The sequence below is a fragment of the Palaemon carinicauda genome, chromosome 4 (assembly GCF_036898095.1).
Source record: "Palaemon carinicauda isolate YSFRI2023 chromosome 4, ASM3689809v2, whole genome shotgun sequence".
In the NCBI taxonomy this organism is placed as follows: domain Eukaryota; kingdom Metazoa; phylum Arthropoda; class Malacostraca; order Decapoda; family Palaemonidae; genus Palaemon; species Palaemon carinicauda.
This window is the reverse complement of record NC_090728.1, coordinates 83,584,530-83,601,890: the sequence shown is the minus strand read 5'-3', so window position 1 is coordinate 83,601,890 and position 17,361 is coordinate 83,584,530. Positions and strand designations below refer to the sequence as shown.

At 42.1% G+C, this 17,361-nt stretch overlaps 1 protein-coding gene across 1 annotated transcript in view; it reads left to right on the top strand.

Moving 5' to 3' along the window:
- The first annotated feature begins 11,242 nt into the window (after positions 1-11,242).
- LOC137639544 (ATP-dependent DNA helicase DDX31-like) overlaps positions 11,243-17,361 on the top strand; it is a 327,968-nt gene continuing 321,849 nt past the window's right edge. Inside the window, exons 1-2 of the mRNA XM_068371811.1 lie at positions 11,243-11,272; positions 11,468-11,824. Coding sequence (XP_068227912.1) covers positions 11,243-11,272; positions 11,468-11,824 — 387 coding nt within the window. The remainder of the gene's footprint in view (positions 11,273-11,467; positions 11,825-17,361) is intronic.

Below are 17,361 nucleotides of genomic sequence, written 5' to 3'. Positions count from 1 at the left end.
TTATGACGCCGCCTGATACGACGGCGTCATAAAGTACGCTCAGTAAACAAACTAAGGAATTTAACCCGCATGATGAAAGTGATAAATAATGATATTACAGTAAAAGTTTTTATAAAATATGTTATTACAAATATTATTTACCGTATCTATATAAAATCATACATACGTAGCAAAGCAGGAAAACAATCTACGAGAGAGAGAGAGCGAGAGAGAGAGAGAGAGATGAGAGAGAGAGAGAGAGAGAGAGAGAGAGAGAGAGTTGTTTTACATACGTAAATGTAAATTTTAAACAAAACAAAAATACAGTAGCCCCCATTTCATATAAAATAGATTACAAATATTTTACTTTATCATATTACATTAGTCTGTATAATACTGTAAAGTTCAGTACAGTATGTTGTTTGTTAAAGTCGTGGCGATGAAATTCTCACGAAACAAAAACACGCCATTTGATTACAACAGCTGATTCATTCTCTCTCTCTCTCTCTCTCTCTCTCTCTCTCTCTCTCTCTCTCTCTCTCTCTCTCTTCGTGTTATACAATACTTACATTTAGATGAAGAAACTAAAATTAGTTTTCTTAGTGTCAATTAAATACGAAATGAAATAATTAGGCCGAGTCTACATCCATTTCAATCATAGCCAAAATAGGGCATCCGATTTCATCAGCAAACCACTATTTTTTGGGAAATATCATTTTATTCTAGAAAATTGCCACTCTTTAAATAGTTAATTGCACATTAAGAAAGCGTGTACTTTTGTTTTTAAATTTCGGGTGTGTTTTAAAAATCGAGTATTGTTGACTTTTTTTTTTTTTACTTTTGGCTGTGATTAGATCAGCTGTCATCTAGCTGCCGCTCTTGATGTGTGTACGAATACACTAACAAAGTATCATTTATACCATTTCTTAACTTATTCAAACCGTCTACAGTATACAGTTGATATTACATAAGCACCAATGTGTTATAACCTATCAAATTTTTTTGTTTATTACATTTAAACCCCCCTCTATCTCTCTCTCTCTCTCTCTCTCTCTACCTATCTCTCTCTCTCTCTCTCTCTCTCTCTCCTCTCTCTCTCTCTCTCTCTCTCTCTCTACCTCTCTCTCTGTCTCCTCTCTCTCTCTGTGGGCTACTTTTCACTACCTCCCATTTCCTTACCTCTCTCTATCTCTCTAACAAATGATATCTTTGTTGCTCCTCAAAGTTCTTCATTTATATTGAAAATCAATCATGATTCAATTTTCCTTACTTTTCTCCAATCTCGCACCATCGGTCACAATCGCGGTATTTTCGATATTTCCGGAAAATCCGCAATATATGTATAGACATGGGTTATGAAAAAAAATCCGCGAAGTGGTGAATCCGCGATGGTCGAACCGTGAAGTAGCGAGGGTTCACTGTAATTGCTTGGTACAGATAGAAATCGGCTTTATTCATGTCTAATGTGAAATTATTAAAAAATGCAAGTGTCAGTGAAAAAAAGTGCGAAAATTATGTTCAGTGTTGCGGAGGGTTCGTCTGTACGTACTTGTCATTCACCCAGTCCTAGACCTCTTTCAAGCTCCCCAGCCCCTGGGAGAAGGGGATGTCAAAGAGACCAAAGGGAACAATAGGTTTTATACAACGAACAGATGTTCCCTCACAAGTTGCGGTTGACGTTTTCTCGTAACGTTCGCCCTTAGCTTGAGAGAGGTGAGGACTAAGTTCTCCTCACCCTCCGAAGACATTAACGTCATTTTAAAAATCCTGGCGTCAGGTTTCATGACATCTCAGAGGAAATTGGTTCCTTCAGAACAAAATGTATGTCCTGGCTGCAGTCATTGGAGCAGTCCAGAACGTCTACTTTCAATGGAGAAAGGCTCACCTGCCAAACGTTCCTTTATAACGTCTGGCTTTGTTGCCCCGGTACAGGGTCTCGGTTTTTTTAATTTCGTCTGGAGATTCCAGTCGTAACGTGAGTGCTGCTCCCGTTTTCCTTACTGACGTTTTGGGTCGAACGTTGCCTAGTCACGTTCTGATCCTCGTGTACACAATCTATTTTTTAATATACTGCAGAACATGCAGTCGAAACTATCGACGTTAATGCAGTCATAGTTGAGCGTCAGTCTTTACAGTCAAGCGAGTAGCGTCGAGCTGCAGTCAATGCAGTCACGACGTGACTTCGAGCTGCAGTCACGATGTGACATTGGACGTCATACACTGCAGTCACTGCAGTCACGACGTGACGTTGGACGTCAGACACTGCAGTCACTTGCAGTCATTATGTGGCGTTGGAGGTCAGACACTGCAGTCACTAAGTGACTTCGGCCTGCAGTCACTGCAGTCACAGTCACAAAGTCGATGCAGTTACGACATGACGTCGAACTTAAGACACCACAGTCACGACTTGAGGTCGATGTCAGTCCTGACGTGACGTCATTCTTCAACCTCTACCTGTTCTTCATCGACAGGTTGATGATAGTTGTCAAGCTTTTCCATCGCGACTTCTTAATGGCTCTCAACCTAAATAGAGACATAGACTTCCGGATGAAGTTTATTCTGAGGAGGAAGAGGATATTTCTCCTTTCCATCTGTACCTTTGGGTATCTTGTCTGAAGTAGAGGAACATAGATCTGCCTAACAGTCTTTATATCTTAATAAGATCATGACTGTTTTTAAGGAAGTTTTTCCTTCGCTTTTTGTTCCTGCTGCTCCACCCTCGCCTCCTTCAGAATTCATTTAGGGTTGGCGGCCTCAGCTCCCTCTTTTACTAATTCGTGCTCTCTCGGTGTTCTAAGAGAGTTTTTACGTTTGCTGAGAGAATGGTTGAAGACGATAAGAAGTCTTACTAAGTCAATCTTTGCCTTCCCTCCAACCAGTTTGAAGATCTTCTGGCAGGCTTAGGAAGGAACAGGAGCAGACCAATGGTCCTGTCCTCTTGTTGAAGGATGGGTACATTGTACCTTTTGTTAAAAAAAAAAAAAAAAAAAAAAAAAAAAAAAAAAAAAAATAAAACTACTCTTGTCCAAAAGCCGATAGATCTCTCTCACCCGATAACGAGAGGGAAGCAAGGAGACAAGCTTTGCACCTACAAGTGTCTCTCTTGTTGGAGAGGGGAATTGTGCGTGAAGTTTTCTAAACCTTCAGTCTCTAAGCTTTTACAACCTCCTCTGCCTAGTTCCAAAGAACTCAGGAAGTTGGAGACCAGTGCTGGACGTGAGCGCGCTCAATATGATTACAGTGAACCCTCGTTTATCGCGGTAGATAGGTTCTAGACCCGACCGCGATAGGTGAAAATCCGCGAAGTAGTGACACCATATTTACCTATTTATTAACATGTATATTCAGACTTTTAAAACCTTCCCTTGTATGTAGTACTGTTAACAAACTAACCTTTAATGTACAGAACACTTAATGCATTGTACTACAGTACCCTAAACTAAAACAGGCACAAATATTAAAGGCGATTTTATATCATGCGTTTCCTAAACACGCCAAAAAGCACGATATAAAATGGCAACCAAATGTTTTGTTTACGTTTCTCTGATCATAATGAAGAAAACAAACGCATTTAGTGTACACATCTGTGTATAGGTTAGTTTTTGCATCTATTATATTGATTATAGAGTATGTTGATTTTGTTATTACCAATGTTTTACTTAATTTTTTCTTAGGACTTCCAAATGAAATTTTTTTCTTTATGACGCCGCCTGAAATGGACGGCGTCATAAAGTACGCTCAGTAAACAACCACGCTCAGTAAACAACCACGCCTCAGTAAACAAAGAAGGCATTTAACGCGCATGATGAAAGTGATTAATGATATTTACAGTAAAAGCTTTTAGAAAATATGTTATTACAAATATTATTTACCGTATCTATATAAAATCATACAGTACATACTGTACGTAGCAAAGCAGGAAAACAATTTACGAGAGAGAGAGAGAGAGAGAGAGAGAGAGAGAGAGAGATTGTTTTACGTACGTAAATGTAAATTTTAAACAAAAAAATATGATAGGTTACAACATGTATACTCTTCAGACTTTTAAAACCTTCCCTTTAACTTAATGCATACTGTACAGTACTAAACTTAAACGGGCACAAATATTAAAATGTTAGAATATTAAAGTAAAAAATAAAGATTGTTACTGTACTCACTACGAAAGAAGTTGAAGAAAAACTTGAATGATGATGGCGATGAATTTGCTGCCACGTAGAAATGAGGATGATGAAGCTGATGATGTCTTCTACTGTGCAGCCAATGATAGTATTTTACGTCTCTTCAGACGGAGGTGTCTTTTCCTGGGACACCTCTTCAACTTCTTCCTGGGAAACTTCTTCAATTTCTTCCGAAGGCGTACTAGCAGGAGGAACTGGAAGAACATTGTGATCGGAAGTTGCTGCCGCTGCTTCTTTTTTCGCTCTAAGAGCATCCTGTAGGGAGTCATGTCTTCATCGATCTTGTTGCAGAATTGCATAGACCGAACCATATCCTCGTCCCACTCTTGCAACATTTCTTTCACCTCCTTTATATGGTTGCAGACCTTGGCATTCCGTTCTAATGTTAAGCCCGTTTCTTCGACATTTTCTTGGGTCTCTTCCTATGTTTCGCTCTCTTCTTCACTGGCCGATTTCGTCAGGTCTTCTAGGTCTGCGTCAGTTAGCGGCTGGGAATGGCAGTCTAACAACTCGTCGACGTCTTCAGTCGTCATGTCGCCAAACCCGTCACCTCCAATTATCGCAGCCAACTGCACAGATTTGCGTATTGCAGAGTGTTGGATTTCAGACGGAGTAAATCCCTCGTCGTCGTAAACAATCTGGGGCCACAACTTCTTCCAGCTCGCATTCACGGTTGCAGGTTTCATTTCTTGCAGTGCCTTCTGAATGTTCTGCAGGCACGTGGCTATGGTGTACTGCCGCCAGTACGCCTTCAAATTAAAATCTTCATCTTCATCTTCTTGGGCAGCATCCACACACACGCAACGAGGTCCGCCAAGGTATTCTTCGTGTAGAAGGCCTTGAACGCCCTGATAACCCCCTGGTCCATCGGTTGAATTAATGACGTGGTGTTGGGTGGCAGGAACTCAACCTGAACGCCCTCACGCGACAGGTCAGTTGCGTGTCCACCAGCGTTATCCATAAGGAGAAGGATCTTGAATGGCAAGCCCTTCTCTAAGAGATATTGACTGACTTGCGGGATGAAACACTGGTGGAACCAGTTGGAGGTCAACATCATCGTAATCCATGCTTTTGGATTATGCATCCAGTACACGGGAAGGAGATTCTTATTCTTATTTTTCAAAGCGCGAGGATTTTTCGACTTGTAAATAAGCCCCGGCTTTAGCAAAAATCCAGCAGCATTGCCACACATCACGAGGTTAACGCAATCCTTGAATGCTTTAAAGCCAGAGGCTTTGGATTCTTCTTTGAACAGGAAAGTTCGCGACGGCATTCTCTTCCAAAACAAGCCGGTCTCATCCATATTAAAGACTTGTTCCGGTTTGTATCCACCTTCGGCGATAATATTCTTGAACGTCTGGTTCACGTAAGTTTCAGCAGCGGCAGTGTCAGCGGAAGCAGCCTCGCCATGCAGGGAAACGCTTTTCAGGGCGAAGCGTTTCTGAAACTTCGCGAACCATCCTTTGCTGGCGGAAAAACGTTGTTTCTGACGCTGGGAATCAGTGGATGTCCCTGGTTGAGGTTCATCTACATCATCATCTTCTTTAGCATGGTCGCCATCGTCGTCTTGAGGTTCCTTTGCCGCAAAATTCTCATACAAGCTCAAAGCCTTGGTTCGGATGGTGTTCGTATCCAAGGCTATGTTCTTCTTCCGGCAGTCGGCAATCCACGCTGCTAAAGCACCTTCCATGTGTACGATCGTTTTATTACGCGTGGTAACGACTCGCTTCGCTGATCTGCTAAAGGTGATGGTAGCCGTCTTTCTAATGTTCGCCTCGTCCTTCTTGATATAGCGAACGGTGGATTCGTTGACTCCAAAATGGCGGGCTGCGGCAGCGTAACTTCTACCGTCTTTTAACATATCGAGAAGCGTCACCTTCTCAGCAATCGTCATCATCTTTCTGTGGCGTTTAGGCTCACTACCAGCCTTAGTAGAAGCAGAACGCTTGGGAGGCATTGTACAGTAGGGTTTAATAGAAAGTTCAACAAAAAGTTCAACTTAAAACAGTCACACACAGCACAGATTAAAGTCCACAATAACTTAGCAACATCTACACAGCGATACGGCGGGAGACAAAGTGACCGCGAATACGTAGATGCTGCGGGTTGGAGATGCGGGCAAAACACCAATCACAGGCTAGATAACAAAACTTGAGTTTTGATTCGTCATCTATCTGCGCTTGAACCAATCACAACCCGTCTTATATGCTACGTAGGTTACCAATTCAAAGTACAAGGTACCCTACGTATACTGTACAGTAATAATAATAAATAATGATAATAATAATAATAATAATAATGATAATAATAATAATAATAATAACAATAATAATTTTAATAACAACAACAACAATAATAATAATAATAATAATAATACAGCTTTATGTACGCTATTTTACGCTTGTTTTGTTGTAGGATATGTCTCTCTCTCTCTCTCTCTCTCTCTCTCTCTCTCTCTCTCTCTCTCTCTCTCTCTCTCGTACGCTTATTCGAGATGTGATTTTTGCAACAAAGAATATTATTGGATGCAGTACTACGTACGTATACATACAAAAGATTCATGGAAAAGATGCACATCCATTACATTTGTAGTACAGTAGTAGCCATCAGCAGCCTTACACCATTCTAATATGGTATGACTGCATCTGATTTGCGTTTCATGTTATATTTAATTTTACTACGTACTGTATACAGTACTGAATTATCGTATGATCACATTCTCTTTTCGTGTTTTATTTCTTTCTGTGCTGAATTATATGTCATATGTAATGCAATGAACAATCAGTAAGAGCAGATATTACTAATTACAGTATTTATGGAATTACAGGTAACGAAATATCGTATTTGGGGTCTTCTGATATCGCGGTATTTTCTAAATTTCCGGAAAATCCGCGTTATGTATATATATATATATATGGGTTATGAAAAAAACCCGCGAAGTGGTGAATCCGCGATGGTCGAACCGCGAAGTAGCGAGGGCTCACTGTATTCCGAAAACAAAGTTCTCTTTGGAAGCTTCCTAATCTGGGCTTGCAGCAGTAATGGAAAGCGATTGGGTGTCCTCACTCGATTCCAGGATGCTTACTTCCATATCCCTATCCATCCGACCTTCCAACTATATCTAAGGATCATGTATGGGAAGGAAGTGTTCCAATTTCGAGTTCTGTGCTTCGGTCTGAGTACTGTACTGCTCTTCTTGTGTTAACGAAGCTCATGCGGAACGTGGCGAGCTTCCTGCACTCGACAGGTGTCAGAGCCTCCTTTTACTTAGACGACTGGCTACTCAGAGCGTCATACTTCATTCACTGTCTGAAGGACCTCAGATGGAACTTGACCCTAGCGGAGGACTTAGGTCTCCTAGTAACTAAGAGAAGTTCTCAACTGACCTCATCTCAAACTATTCCCTATTTTGAGGATGGAGATACGGAGTCTAGTTTTTCGGGCTTTTCCATCACCATGAACACTCGAGAAAGTTTTCTTAAAGATGCGTCTTTATCAAAAAGGTACAGTTGCCCTGTAAGGATGTGGATGAGTCCACTGGGAACACTCGTCCCTGGAGCAGTTTGTCTCCCTAGGAAGACTCAATCTTCGCCCTCTCCATTTTCACCCAACCACCATTGCGATAGGGAGAAGAGCTCAGAAGAAGTGTCAATTCCACTTCCAGAAACGATCATGACTTGCCTGAAATGGTGGCATGTCAATCTCCGACTTCAGGAAGGTCTCTCTTTTGCCCACAAGAACACAGACTATGTGTTGTTCTCAGACACTTCGGACGCGGGGTGGGGAGCAACACTAGACTCTCTAGAGTGCTCGGGCCTTTGGATCAAAGACCACGTAAAGTTTCATATCAACCAGAAGGAGATTCTAGTACCTGTAGTTCTTTTGTCCCTGCAAAGTTTCAAAGACTGTTTCGAATCAAATTGGTACAGGTGAACGCAAACAACACCACAGCATTAGACTGCATCGCTAAGCAAGGCTGGACCCTCTCACAGTCCCTTTACTTAAATGCAAATGATCTCCTAGTTTGGACGAAGGAAAGAAACATCACCTTACTTATAAGGTTTATTCAGGGAGAAAGGAACGTGTTGGCAATCTGCCTAAGCAGGAGAAGCCAAGTCATTCCCACGGAATGGACTCTTCATCAGGAGGTGTACGAGAAACTATGGTGGATATGGGAACGTCCATCCATAGAACTGTTCGCAACCTCAATAACGAAGGGGCTTCCTTCTTACTGCTCTCCAGCTCCAGATCCAGCGGCAGTCCACGTCGATGCGTTCTTACTGGAATAGTCTCACCTGGAGGTGTATGCAATTTTTCCCTCCATTCAAGATCCTTCACAAGGTTCTTCAGAAGGGACCAGGTTGACGTTGATTGCTCCTCTCAGGCCCTCAAGGAAATGGTTCACAGAGGTACATCAATGGCTGGGGGATGTTCCAAGAAGTTTACCATTGCGAATGGATCTCCTTCGTCAGCCTCTCATAAAAAGATTCCATCAAAGTCCCGCTTTTCTAACTGCCTTCAGACTATCGAAAGACTCTCTAGAGCTCAAGGGTTTTCGAAGGAGGCAGCTAGAGTGATTGCAAGGGCTAGGAGATCCTCTACCATCAGGATCTACCAATCTAAATGGGTGGTACAGTATTTAGAGACTGGTGCAAGTCGTCCTCTGTTTCCTTATCCAATACCACTATAGCACAGATCGCGGACTTCCTGCTTCATCTCAGAAATAACCGCATCCTTTCTGCCTCGACTATTAAAGGCTACAGAAGCATGTTAGCTGCAGTGTCTAGATATAGAAACATGGATTTGTCTAACAATAAGGATCTTCAAGACCTTCTCAAGTCTTTCGAGACTTCCAAGGAACGTCAAATTTCTACTCCAGCTTGGAATTTGGACGTGGTCCTTAAGTTTTTTATGTCTGAAAGATTTGACCCTCTAAACTCAGCATCTCTCAAAGACCTTACTCTCAAAACTCTCTTTTTAGTGAGCCTTGCTACCGCAAAGAGTCAGTGAAGTGATGCCTTCAGCAAAAATATTGGCTTCTGCTCCAATAAAGCAGTATGCTCTTTACAGCTGGGTTTCTTGGCTAAAAATGAGCGACAATCTCATCCATGGCTTAAATCATTTGAGATTCCGAACCTATCGGATGTTGTTGGGAATGAAATTGAAAGAATCTTGTGCCCTGTAAGGGCTCTAAAATTTTATCTGAATAGAACCAAAACGTTACGAGGTAATTCAGAGGCTTTATGGTGTTCGGTAAAAAAAAAAAAAAGCACTCCTTACCAATTTCGAAAAATGCCTTGTCATATTTTGTTAGACTTTTGATTAGAGAAGCCCACACTCACTTAAGTGAGAATGACCTGAAGTTACTTAAAGTTAAAACTCATGAAGTCAGAGCAGTGGCGACGTCAGTGGCTTTTAAACAAAATAGATCCCTTAGAAGTGTTATGGACGCAACCTTTTGAAGGAGTAAATCTGTGTTCGCTTCACATTATTTAAAGAATGTCCAGACTCTTTATGAGGACTACTACACATTGGGACCATTCGTAGCAGCGAGTGCAGTAGTGGGTGAAGGTTCTACCACTACATTCCCTTGATCCCAATAACCTTTTGTCTTCTCTTGAAACTTTTAATTTTTGGGTTGTATGTGGAGACTGAGATAGTCTTCCGCAATCTTTTGATTTGGCGGGTGGTCAAACTTGTTTCTTGAGAGCGCCCAGATAAAGGGTATTGTTGAGGTCCTGTTATAGGGGTGTTCACCCCATATATAACAGCACCTAGAGGTCTTTCAGCCCCCTGAGTGGATCGCTGGGCTTCATAAGGATAGCGGACTAATGAGGCAGAGTATCATCAAAGTCAGCTTCCTTATCAGGTACTAATACTTAAGTTTGTTTTTATTGTCAAAACTCTTGAGCTTATATTCCTACAATGTTTAATACTGGTCTCTACCCTCCACCAAGGGTGTGAATCAGCTATATATATATCCACCGGCTAAGTTAAATATTTAAAAATTATATTTTCAATTTAAAATAAATTTTTGAATATACTTACCCCGTGGATATGTATATAATTAAATACCCTCCCTTCCGCCCCTCTAGAGACCCTACGGGCTGAGAAGAACTGGAGCTTTTGGGAATATGTTTAGTATCCTGCCGAGTGGTAGCGCTAGTGTACACCCAGCAACCTACCACGGTGATCGCCCGCGAGTTTTGAATCTGTCGGATCGTCAGAGACGTTAGCTATATATATATCCACCGGGTAAGTATATTCAAAAATTTATTTTAAATTGAAAATATAATTTTTTTTTACTAAAAGACTGAATAACTTAACATAGACAATCACACTTCTAAATATCTCAGCACACAGCTTACGTAGGCCACGGACTTTGCTACAAGGTTTTATCGAGACGTAGGGAATCATAAATAGCCCTTGGTAAAGCCAAGAGCCCGATTGGCAGGGACGTCCACCCTTCCTAATGGGTGAGTCACCCCTAATTAAATAGCGTAGGTTTGTATTCCAGTTATGGAAAAGATGACAAATTTGTAGATAATTTGTATTTTTCCTAAAGATACAAACCTTAGCTTTTTGTACAAACTTGCCTGCCAGCCCTATCACTCTTGAAGTCCTACCTCCAAGCAAAGTGAGCTAAATCACTGGTGTGTGAGGGGGAGCGGTAACAAGCTACCCCTACCCCCAGCTAACTAGAGGTATGGGTAGTTAACCCTCGCTAAATTTTAATGGGTCGTCATTTCAGCTTCGCAGAAAGTAATACCCCTAAATAAATAGCTAAGGTTTGTATCGTAAGGAAAAATACAAATTATCTATGATTTTTTCATATTTCAGCTTCACTGTTATCAATCTCCTATGTAAAAAACTCAGGTTCATATAGTTAGGAAAAATACAAATTACTTCCAATATTTTCATTTTAGTATCTTGTCAACCAAGCTGACTTCAAAGCATATAGAAAAAATAAATATCTGTTCAATAAATTTTCAAGTACTGTACTGTACAGTAATTTGATAATACAGTGTAGTTTTTTTTGCTATTTTGAAATGTATTCTTTCTTCCCTTTTTGTGTTCGCCTATTCATGTTTTATAAAGATTATTTTAAGGTTTATGTAAGACAATTTCTTAACCCATTAACTTTTGTGTGGCTTTTTAATGTATTTAATTTGAATGATTTGGGTTAAGAATTAATCTGGAATATATTTACATTGAAACATATTGGTATAGAAAAATGTAGTCTTTGTTTTCTTGTTCATATTATTTTGTACATTTTGTGAACAGTATTACATTTTATTATGATTTTCTAGGGTTACTTTGAAGACTATAACAAGAGGAAAAGGAATGATGATCATGATTGTGCTGAAGGATCTGCCAAAATCAAAAAAAAGAAATTTGAAAAGCCAGAAAAAATACATACAATAAAAACAGCATATGGTGAACATAAAACAGTTGCAAGGGGAAGTGGTTTTAATAAAAATTCTTCCGTGGGAATTGTTGGTGGTGGTAATGATAAGGAAACTGCAGATGAAAGAAGAGAAATTTTAACATCACTGTTTAAAGGAAATCCTGAAATTCCCCATGTACCAGAGTCGCAGATTGAGAGAATTTCAGAAAAGGTTTTTTCTGATTGTACATTTGAAAAACTGGATGTTGCTCCTCAAATTGTAAGTGCTACAATTACAGTAGTTCTAAGTATTTTTGCATTATTTCTAGTAACCCTCCCTAACGTTCATATAGCTTCTTCTCTGGAAGTTTGATTTATTGACATTTACCTCTGAAATTTAAAAAAAATCCTTTGTTCTGTCACTACATACAAACCAACGCTATTGAGATACGAGTTTAATCCGTTCCGGGACCGAGCTCGCATAGTATTTCAATTTGCTCGTATCTCAGATGAATTTTTCCCGTATAAAATAACTAAAAAAAAATTAATCCATTCCCACCCTCTGAAAAAAACCCTAAAAACAGTATACTGTATTTTTGGGCTCAAGCCATGTCATCCTGATGGAAGATTCCTAATAGTAGCTTCCTAAGGGATATATGTACTACAGTGATATTCCCAGAGAATTTACCTTTAGGTCTCCAGAATTCTAACTCCTAGCGCTAATATCCATAAAATTTCTCTCAAGGATATCGCATAATATCAGGGGACGTATTCTTGACACGCCACAGCAATCTTCACCCCGAATAGCGTTTACGCTTCGAGGGGGAAAGTGGCAAAATTAGAAAGGGAGCCGTATCAAGGTTACCCTACTTCCCATATTACTATTGAGTATCAAGACTGCGCCATATCCAATATGGCGGACATTCCTAATTTTGTAGCGAATTCGCACGGTGGTGTTCCTTGTTGATCTAACTTTTTCGATCGATTTACAAGGATTATTATGCAATCTCCAGCTTCTTACGCCTCTGCAAAGTTGAGTATTGAGTATTGATTCTTTACAATGTGTGTATCTTAGCCCCTGTGTCTCAGGGAAATCAGAGTAATTTATTGTGATTAGGAGCTAGGCCTGTTACCGGAGGCGCCATGGGCGCTGTCGTTCGTTAGGCATGTGTTATTTAGTTAGTAGAACGACATTCCCGGTTGAAATAGCATTAATTAATTAATTATGAAAGCTATTTAGGCATTTTATACTTGTAAAGATATTTATGATTTGCATGATATTCCTTTTTTCTATGTCGATCATATAAGTCAGAGTTTCGGTGATTTAGGTAACCGAGATCTCGTCTTGCCTAGGTAACCTAACCTAGGCGATATAGTATACTTTCGACATTTCCCCGGTTACCCTCGTGTATTGGTTTATCAATTCAGATGGAGATAGATATCTCCTAGAATTATTATATAAAACGATATTCGTCTCTAGTGGAGATTTAAGGGTAATCTCTCCTTCGCTCTGAGTGTAGCCTTAGGCTACAACCCTAGTGGGTCGTGCCTCGAGTTTTCATTCAGGCATGACTAGCCTAGGGTTTTCTGTCCCTTCCCTTAACTGCAGATAGCAGGTTTTGGGATTCGGTCAGAACCTCAGAGTCTTTAGTCTTGTGCCGACAGCTGGCCGGCAGGGTGAATAGTCATTCCCCTGCCAGCTAGGCTGCCGACATAGGAGGCTAGCCCTCCCTAGGCCGCACTTGAAATGGTTGTATGATGCCGCCACCTTCTCCCTGCGTTCTAGTAGACTAGTCCTGTGCTCGCAGACCCTAGGCTGAAGAATAGACATTCTTCTGATGCCTAGGATGGCGCCGGCACTGGAACTCTGTTTCTCCTTTGTTGAGAGAAGGCGGCATTGCTGCCGTCCCCTTAACTATATTGGCAGATCCTAGGTTGGAGAATAGAAATTCTCCTGCTGCCTAGGATGGCGCCGAGTTTCTTAAGGGGGGTGTAGGACTGGCAACCTTGCTAGCTCCCTCCACACCTCATACAGGACCTTTTTCCCTCTCCCTCTGTTCTTTTGTGATGGCCTAGCCATCGTATCTCTTTGAGTCATCGTCCTGCAATCTCACCGTTTGCCGGTGGATTGTGGGGCCGGCCAGACTCTTACTCAACAACTGATGTCATCTGCCAGCGGCTGGCGGCTGCTGGGAGCCATGATGGCTGTTGGTGGGAAGTCTCTTCTGTTACCAAGGTTCTTCAGTCCTCCCTTGGACTGCCGGCCACAAGTGCTATTGCCGGAGTTTTAGCCTGGCCGGCAGACCGGCACAGATAGGTGCTGACTCAGCCGGCAGTATGCCGACTGTACCAGTGCTGCCGGGTGCTAGCCTGCCGGCCATGTGCCGGCTGGACCTTGCCGGTGATGGTACTGGTGGCTGGATGGAAGCCTGAATGTTGTATGATGCCGCCACCTTCTCTCTGCGTTCTAGTAGACTAGTCCTGTGCTCGCAGACCCTAGGCTGAAGAATAGACATTCTTCTGATGCCTAGGATGGCGCCGGCACTGGAACTCTGTTTCTCCTTTGTTGAGAGAAGGCGGCATTGCTGCCGTCCCCTTAACTATATTGGCAGATCCTAGGTTGGAGAATAGAAATTCTCCTGCTGCCTAGGATGGCGCCGAGTTTCTTAAGGGGGGTGTAGGACTGGCAACCTTGCTAGCTCCCTCCACACCTCATACAGGACCTTTTTCCCTCTCCCTCTGTTCTTTTGTGATGGCCTAGCCATCGTATCTCTTTGAGCCATCGTCCTGCAATCTCACCGTTTGCCGGTGGATTGTGGGGCCGGCCAGACTCTTACTCAACAACTGATGTCATCTGCCGGCGGCTGGCGGCTGCTGGGAGCCATGATGGCTGTTGGTGGGAAGTCTCTTCTGTTACCAAGGTTCTTCAGTCCTCCCTTGGACTGCCGGCCACAAGTGCTATTGCCGGAGTTTTAGCCTGGCCGGCAGACCGGCACAGATAGGTGCAGACTCAGCCGGCAGTATGCCGACTGTACCAGTGCTGCCGGGTGCTAGCCTGCCGGCCATGTGCCGGCTGGACCTTGCCGGTGATGGTACTGGTGGCTGGATGGAAGCCTGAATGTTACATTCTCCCCTTCCATTTGAACCTTCTTTCTGGAGAAAGGCAGTAAATTAGATATTTACATCCTTAATTAGTGTATACATACACAGTAATAAGGTAGCCTTCACTCCATGCTGTCTTTCTCTCTTTTAGCTAGCATGCTGGCTGCGCCGGCAGGGACTAGCTATGCTGACTATATGCCGGTTGAATTACAGTGTATGTTTATACAGGTAGTCAGTATATTTGCAGTATAGGATATACTGCAGATAGAAAACTATTGTATGTATTATACTAGTAGTTATTTTCCAATATATCTTGGGTATCCTTGCCCAGGTGTTTGCTGAGACCAATCCTATATTGAAAGAATAGCATATCTTCAATATTCTGATTAGAAATCAGTTTACATTTTATCCTACAATATTAAATAAATTAAAGGGCTGGTGGTATTACACTTCTATCCTTAAAAGTTTAGAACCCTTATCCTTGAGTTTCCCTGATCAGGAAACTCTGTGATTTTAATATTGGAAGGGCTGGGTAGGATACACAAATATGTCTTTTATATTTCCTAGTTCAGTCGGCGTCATGCCGGCTGGACCGTGCCGTCAGATGCTAGCCATGATGGCAGCACACTTACTGAACTACATTATATATAATTATACAGTAGTCGGTATTTTGCAATATAGTATATACTGCAAACAGAAAACTTTAGTATGATTATACAGTAGTTAATTTCTAACATATTTTGGTTACCCTTGTGCGGGCTTCTGCTGAGACCGTCCCTATATTAAAAGAATAGAATTCCTTCAATACTCTGATTCGAAATCAGTCATCCTTACCCCACAGTGTTAAATAATAAAAAGGGGCCGTGGCATTGTACACTTTTCTACCCCTTGGGGCTAGAACCCTTTCGTTAGAGTTGCCGTGATAAAGGAATCTCCTTATAGTTAATACTGAGGGGAGGTAACAGCATTTGCTTGCATCGGATACACAAGTACTGTATGTGTCTCCCACTATCCCTTCTAGCTTACTATCCTAAGCTATTTTAGTTAAAAGATGACTTTACATCTTGCTTATCAGTGAGATAATCAATTGTATACTCATTCTGCTTTCCTTTCTTTACAGGAAGAACCCCATATGACATGTGTTGCAGTCTTTTGCAGTATCAAGAGTAAGTACGTTTACGGTCATAATACATGCAAGTTTCATGCCCTCTGCAATATTATTTCCGAATCCCTGCATTATTGGAACCCTCAAGTCTGTAATGTATGTCGGACCTTAATGTCCGAGGGTTTCGATAATCCCAAGTCGATGGAGTCTAGGGATGCAGCTCGTAAGAAACTACGCAACTGGGTAAGAGGATTCCAGAAAATCTCTCCGGGACCATAATTACCTAATGATAGGATGCGTAGCTTACTATTCCCGAAAGCAAGTAGGGAAATAGTGGTACCACAGGCACGATTCGCACCTCCCTGCGTCCAGATAGCCTTTGGGACGGAGGGCAGGAAGCCCCCACGGGAAGAGGTGGACAATGTCGTGTCGGAATTGCTTCCGTCTGTGCCGGCTCTAGAGCCGTTAACATCGACATCGACATCTTCACCTTCTACCCCTCTATTAGACAAAATGGACCAATTACTGGCCCATATGAAAGGTCTAATAGAAAACTTTCGCAAACAAGGCGAAAAGGAGGAAGCAAAATTCAAGATAGAGCTCTGTGAAGCTCCACTTGTCGCTCCCCAAGGGTCATACAAACGACCCAGAGACCAAGACCTACTGACATGCTCCAAAACCAATCCCTGGAGGTATGTGGAGCTTATACCAATTTTAGACGGCAAACTCTACATCTCGGAGAATATGGGTGCTGTTCCTTTAGACGAAATCCAGTTTTGGCCAAGGAGGTCATGGTTCTCGACCATGATAAGGCACAGGCTATCTTGTCAAGTAGCTTGAGAAAGGCGGGTTACTCGGTGTCGAAAGTGTTCACACTAAGTAACAGACACCCTTCCTTTCTTACTCCTGCTTCAATATCATTCCCCTTTACGTGGAATGCATTTAAATCTGTTGCCAAGGCAGTGGAGGCAGGTAAACCATGTCCTGCACTCAAGGAGTGCAAGCCTCTCTCACCAGCCTTTCCCATGCAGGAGAAGGATTGGAAGGAAGTCCACTTAACTTTTTCAGTAAGAAAACTAGACGCTGATGTCGCTAGACGACAGTTTAGCGAGAATCTCTCTAAACTCTCTGAGTTTCTTTTGGGCAAGGAACAAGAGACAAAGGAGAGAATTGCAGCCTCCCTATCCCTACAGAACTGCATAGAGTTGTGTTCAGCCCATCAAAGTACCCTAGACATGCTCATGGTCTTGGCCAAAATGCATATGGCCACCTTAGTAAAAGACTTTTATGTCTTTATGAAGGCTAGGAGAGCCTGTAGGAAGTTTGTGTTCGCTGCCGCAACAGTGAAACACAAAACCAGGAAGCTAATATCTTCCAATATCTGGGGTAGAGACCTCTTTCGAAACGAGGTAGTTAGGTGATTAAGAAAGCCACCACGGAGAACATAGGACTTCTCCAGAAGTGGGGCATCTTTTCAAAGAGAAAGTCTTCCACGGATGTGGGTCCCCAACCTAAAAAGAAGACGGAAAAGTCTAGAAATTTTTCTCGGGCTGTTCAACAACATCCCACAGTTTCGATGACCGCGGTGCCACAGGCAAGCGGTCGAAGAT